This window comes from Carassius gibelio, chromosome B20, assembly GCF_023724105.1.
Source record: "Carassius gibelio isolate Cgi1373 ecotype wild population from Czech Republic chromosome B20, carGib1.2-hapl.c, whole genome shotgun sequence".
NCBI classification, from domain to species: Eukaryota; Metazoa; Chordata; class Actinopteri; order Cypriniformes; family Cyprinidae; genus Carassius; species Carassius gibelio.
The window spans coordinates 2014430-2021313 of NC_068415.1; the positions used below are offsets into that span (position 1 = coordinate 2014430).

The following is a 6884-nucleotide window of genomic DNA, read 5'->3' on the forward strand; positions in this document are numbered from 1 at the left end:
GCACTCAACATTCTTTTTCAAACGTATCTTTTCTTTAAAAAGATTTGGAATGTTGGAAGAAAACACACTGGATCGATTCCCAAAAAGAATCTTCAGATTTTCTTCAAATGTTCTTCAAGAAAACCCCCCTTTGGAACCTTGTACTCAACATTCTTTTTCAGAATGTATCTTTTTTAAGATTCTAAAGTTGGGAGGAAAAACCTTAAGCCCATTCATCTCCAAACCTTCTCTCTCAAAAGCAGGCGTACTGTACCTTTAAGAACGATGGGGTCCTTTCCTTCCCTCCGGAGCGACTCCAGAACCACCTGAAGAGGCTGAGACGGCGTCAAGCGGCCCGGGTCCACCGTGCTTTCGTCGTACACCACCAGCTCTTTGGAAAAAATCCCTTTAAAGGAGTCCTTGCTCTGGCGGCAGGAGATGAGGTCCAGGACGGTGATCTTTCCCTGCTGGAGCCGTCGCCGGCTGATCTTGTCCGAGCAGTTGATGTGCACGGCGCCTCGGATGTGGCTCTTGTTAAACTCCATGAAGGGCCGGCAGTCGATGATGACGGGGACCGACCCCACCGGGTGGCCCAAGGGGCAATGCGTCAGCTTCTTGGCCAGCTCGTTGGGGTGGATGACCCGCATGCCGCCCCTGCTCAGGCTGGAGGTGAGACTGGCCTCCGTCGGGACCCCATAGCCCACTCCGGAGGTCAGGTTTGGGCTGCTGGCGCTGACCTGGCCGTCCTTCTCATAGGTGCTCACCGTGCAACAGCTGGCACTGCTGCATCCACACGTCAGCGAGCGCGTGGAGCCGCTGGACGAGGGCATATACGCCTGGATCTTCACCACGGTGGTGCTGCTGATGACCGTCGACTGACCGACGGTGCCCACGGTGGCTTCCAGGTAGCTGGTGTCCAGGCGGAGTCGGAGTTCCTGAGGTCGTATAGGCCTTGGCAGCGCCACCACAATTCTGTCGTCTAGAGGAGAAGGAGGCATGGAGAGACCACAGAGGGCTGGCACACCACGGAGAACTCAGATGTGCGCTCGGTCGCAAGCTGAGAAACACACCACAATCACAGATGGATTTAAAAATGAAGGCTGTTTGCGCAGGGATGCCATTAAAGAAGCAGAATATGTGCAGAATATTTGACAAATCTAAAGCTAGGTGTTTCGCAACCTAGTTCTTTGGAAGCACACAGACATTACACATTTTTTCATTGTGTTAAATAAATAAATTAAAAATAATTAAACATTTTTATAAAATATTATTAAATATTTTAAGTTTATAATAAATATTGCATTTAATGTTTTTATATTGAAATAATAATAAAAAATAATAATTACATTTACTTCAAATACAATGACAATATTCAATATGTCAACACCTTAAATCAAAGTAGTCATTGGGAATAACACACAAACAGAAAGATAATATACTCTAAAAATCAGAAAGACAGAAGACAAGTGTGAATGCAATGAAATAATGATACTGTTAATAAAAATGTAAGAAAGTACACTGGAAATAATAAAATGAAATAAAATAAAAATAAAATATGAAAAAAGTCATTAAAAATAAAATATAAACAGAATAAAAAAGTTATTAAAGACACAAGCGTGAATGCAAAAACATAATGCAACTGTGTTTAAAAAAAAAATCAATTAACATTAAAATCATACAAATATATTTCAAAATAAATAAATGAAATACATCAATGTTGTAGGATGCTTCTTTATGTCAAAACCTTATTTAATTTTAGAATGATTTTAAAATCAAAGAAATTTATTAAATGATATAAAATCATATAAAATTAATTAAATTGATTCAAAATAAAATAGTAATAAATAAATAATAAATAAATAAACTGGGAATGGAATGCAAGTGTGAATGCACTAAAATAATTGAGATTCCCCATTTGGGAAACATCTGAAATGTACTGCTGACAACTCTTCAGGGGAAACGCTGAACTAAAGAACCTGTTTCCATTCTGAAGAATAAAGATTGCATGGATGTTCTTCATGGAAGCAGTGAAGAAGCTTTATTTTTAAGGCTGTAGTGTCATCAGACGGACAGTCTGTTCTCACACAGGCCTGGACTCAACCTGCAGGGGCTTCACACTCGTTTTCAGAGGAACCTGCAGAATGGCTTGCAGCAAATCAGCCGAAATATTCAATCAGCAAACGTGCAAGTGTCACGAGACGTGCAGAACTTTCAGACCGACGTGTGCTTGATCTCTCATCACAGAAGTGAATTGCTGACCCCATTAAATTCAAAAGAGCACACAGCAGCCCGTTCCCAAACACGGCATGTGGACGTGCTGGGAATAAAATATGGAAAGGTTCTGCATCCGAGGCTAGACATCATCATTATTTCATGCGGTGACAATGCATGCAGTTTACAGATGGTCTGCTTTGCACAGCACAGAATCTGTCGGGATCTCAACTGATGACAGCAATGCGTGGAAATGAAGTTTCAGCATCTGGATTAAATCTGATCTATATGGGGTGGGACTGCCCAGCGATCCCGTGCATTAACAAAACAACTCTAAAGAGTTAAACATGTTCTTCAGACTTACATGCACGTGGTGTTTATCAGCAGTGTCCTCCTTCCGCTGCTTATCGATCAGTCTGAGCCGCTCAGCCGGAGCGCGCGCTGGACACCCGCAGCATTCTCCTCCCGTCCTGCTTTGCTCTCTCTTCACTGATGGAGCTGGAGTTTGTAGCGGCTCCGCACTTGTATCACTTCAGACTGACGTGCGCCTGAACCAATGGAGCTCCGCGCTGATGACGGAGAGCAACAGCGGCCAGACACGGGCGGAAGCGCAGGGTGATGTCATTGAGAGCCAATCAGGAGAGAGCTCGCTGAAAGCGGTTTAAAGAGACGGGACGCGAGTGTGAACGCACTGAAATAGTAGTAATAAGTAGAGAATTAAAATGAAAATGAATTAGAATTAAATAATAAAATTAAATAATCTTACTTTGTTTAAAAATAAAATTATATACACGTAAAAATAATAAAAAAATAAATTTAAATAATAAAAAAATAAGTGTATTAGTGTTGGAGGGTTCTTTATTATGTCAACACCTTAAAAGCAAACATTTAAATATTTATTAAAAATAAAATGCTAACTGGAAAAGTATATATCGTATAAATTAGCCAGTCAGAAGATGGTGAAACTAATCTTTTTCATGACAATTTTAGTGCATTCACACTCGTGTCCCGTCTCTTTAAATCATTGAAATGAAAATAAATTAGTATTAAAATCATAAAATAAAATAATCTTACTGTGTTTATAAATAAAATTACACAAAAGTACAAATATTAAAGAAATACATTTAAATATTTAAAAATTAAGTGGATTCGTGTTGGAGAGTCCTTTATTATGTCAACACCTGAAAAGCAAACATTTAAATATTTATTAAAAATAAAATGCTAACTGGAAAAGTATATATCATATAAATTAGTCAGTCAGAAGATGGTGAAACTGGTTTAAAGAGACGGGACACAAGTGTGAATGCACTGAAATAGTCATGAAAAAATAATAATAATAAAAAATAATATAGAAAAATAAAATCATAAAATAAAATAAGTATTCTGTGTTTAAAAATAAAATGATACAGTAAAGTAAAAACGATTTAAAAACTAAATACAAAAAGGTATCAGTGTTGAAGGGTCCTTCATTATGACAACACCTTGTCAAAAATATAAATATTTATTAAAAATAAAATACAGTAACGCTTTATTTTAATACAAACCCTAATCCTAGCCATATGGTAAGTAAACGTAGTTAATTAATATTAATCAGCACTTAAGTGTCTTACACTGTAACTAGGACAAATTAAAATAAAGTGTAACCGTTACGTATATTAATATTACGTATATTACGTATATTAATTAACTACATATGCTTACTATAGGAATTACAAAATTAACTGTTATTATAATAGAAAGTACATGTAACCTGCCTTATGTCAATACCAATAACTTTAAAATAGCTATTACAAATAAAATACAAACAGAAAGAGGAGAAACTTTGTGTAATATGAAACATGATACCATGTTTAACAAATTAAATAAAATATAAAATGGCAAATAAATAAATAATGAAAGACCACATTTTTGGATTATTATAAAAAAATAAAATAAAAGTAAATATAAATATGAAAACAAATCATAATATAAATTAAAAATAAATAACATTAAAAAATGCTGAAAAATTAAAATGTTAAAATGTAACAAATATAAATATTAGTATAAAAATAAAAAAAAATTTAATAATTTTTAAGAAACTAAATGTCAGCATCCTACAGATTGTGTAACATTATCTAACACTAAAAAGATAACTTAATGCATTCAAATATTCTGAAACTATGAGTCATGCATCAACAACTCATGGGCTATTTGAGCACATCACCTACTCAACCGAACATTTGCTAACATTAAATGACTTATTAATGAAGGTTATGATCTGGATTGACTGCTGTTGAGTGGAGTCCCATATAAAGCCCTGTTCACGTTCTAGTTTATAGTCATCTATAAGAAGCCTGGTTCTCACACAGTCACATATGTTATATTACAGCTACATGATTCATCTGTGACTAATGTGAGCTTTATTCATGATCTCACGAGCAGTGAATAGGATAACGTTCACCACACAGGTGAGGTTTGACACTGAATGATTGATTTCTTAGGTGTTTGCAATAGAAAGCGTGACATTTCGAGTAGACTTAGTTGTTGAAAGAAGGTGAGGAGTGAGTAGAGGTGACTTAGCCTTACATTTGCCCTTTCACAAAAACACTGATTTGGTTTTATTGCATAAGAATAAAATTCTATGTGAGTGTCTGTCAGTGGAAAAACTGACGTCATGCGGTGTGATATCTACAGGCCTGAAGAACAGGAAATGAACACCCACTTCCTGTTCTGCAGAGGAGTTCTGCTCGGGCTCTTTATTCAAAGTAGAATTAGTTTTATTCTCAAAGGCGAATCTCATTAGACTCTCAGTCGTTTGTGTTTGAATAAGCGTCGTTTAAAGGCAGCACAGGATGGGAATTCATTACAGCAACCACAAACAAGATTTACAAGGAATAAACATAAAATGTAAATGATATGCAAATATAAAAGTCTACAATGATTGTGATTTTATCAAATATTTCTGAACGAAATCTCATATCCACAGATGCTAAAAACAGTATTAATTATTCACAAATTAAAACTTATTACAATCATTTGATGCTGCTTTACATTTATTACATTACAACATTTTGTAATAATTAGTATTATTAAAATGTGCATAATAGAGCATTATTTTCATTATTTATTAGATATATTTATAATTATTATTCACAAAATATAACGTGTTTAATGCTGATTTTATGCTCATATTAGCAGTAAAAACATGTTATATTTTATGCTGATTTACACTTGTTGCTTTATTTATAATTAAGACTTTAAAAATGTTTTTCAAAGACGATAGGAGCACAAAAGCTGCATTTATTAACAGTGAAACAGTATTGTGAACTACCATGAAATTAAATATTATACACATTTATATGAACATTTTAAATTGTATGAAACCTTAAAAGATTTTAGGATGTAAATGAACACAATCATGACAACAAAAAGCTGTTCTTTTTTCAAATTTAATGTGATTTTTTATTTATTTTACTTTATGTGGCAAAATGTGAACCAGGCATGTTTGGGGTTTTTGGACTTGTGATGATGGACCTGTACGCCTGATTAAACTCTGAGATCTTCAGGAGTGAGACATCACTGTCTTCATGAACATGTTGCTCATCACAAGTGTTGTTCAGACGCTCACGAGCAGCACACAAACCTGACACACGTGACACAAACCACACTGTTATCACAGCCATCTGTCTGCGGTCTACATCTACATCACGCTTCACTGTGAGCACCGCTTAGACAAGAAAAACAGTCCGAAGCGTGAGGAGTTCATGCTTTTCATCGATTGAGAACGGCAGAAATCATGGCATGATATTTCACAAAAAAGAAGAACAATTTAAAAAGTCCAGCGTATCATTTCTATTACCTAGTTGAAATACTAGAATTGGTTTTTTCTCATACTTAACTAGTTGTTTTCTTGCTAAAATAACTATCAATACATTATGGTAATTATATTTTTTAAATATTTTAAATAATAGAGGTTATATATACACTACTAGTCAAAAGTTTGGAATCAGTGAGACGTGTAATGTTTGTTAAAGAAGTCTCTTCTGCTCATCAAGGTTGCATTTATTTGATTAAAAATACTGAAAAAAAACATTAATCTTGCAAAATGTTATTTCAATATAAAATAATGGTTTCTATTTTAATATCCTTTAAAGTGTAATTTATTTCTGTGATGCTCCGCTGTATTTTCATCATCATTCCTCCAGTCTTCAGTGTCACATGATCTTCAGAAATCATGATTTTTCTTCTTATCAATTTAACACATAATTGCTGAATAAGTTTTAATTTAGAAAAAAATAAAAAATAAAAATATACTGACCCTAAACTTTTGAACACTAGTGTATATTGTTAGAAAATATTTTTATTTTAATTAAATGCTCTTCTTTTAAACTTTTAATTCATCAAAGAATCCTGAAAAAAAGTATCACAGGCTCCAAAATAAATCGGTTTCCAACACTAATAATAAATCATCATATTATTCTGATTTCTGAAGATCATGTGACACTGAAGACTGGAGGAATGATGCTGAAAATACAGCGGAGCATCACAGAAATAAATTATATTTTAATGTATATTAAAACAGAAAAAAATATTTTACAACATAATAACATTTCACAATTGTAAAAATAATAATCTGTATATTTAATCAAATAAACGCAGCCTTGATGAGCAGATAAGACTTTTGTGTGTGTATATGTCTAAATAATCAAGTGACA

General features: G+C 34.3%; 1 protein-coding gene across 1 annotated transcript in view; it reads right to left on the reverse strand.

Annotated features, from left to right (window-relative positions):
* The window catches only part of LOC127984049 (dual specificity protein phosphatase 10-like), an 18095-nt gene extending 15298 nt beyond the window's left edge, over positions 1-2797 (reverse strand). Inside the window, exons 1-2 of the mRNA XM_052586516.1 lie at positions 2555-2797; positions 254-1036 (exon numbers count right to left, since the gene is read on the reverse strand). Of these exons, the coding sequence (XP_052442476.1) occupies positions 254-977 (724 nt within the window). The 5' untranslated portion in view covers positions 978-1036; positions 2555-2797. The remainder of the gene's footprint in view (positions 1-253; positions 1037-2554) is intronic.
* Between the last annotated feature and the right edge of the window lie 4087 nt (positions 2798-6884).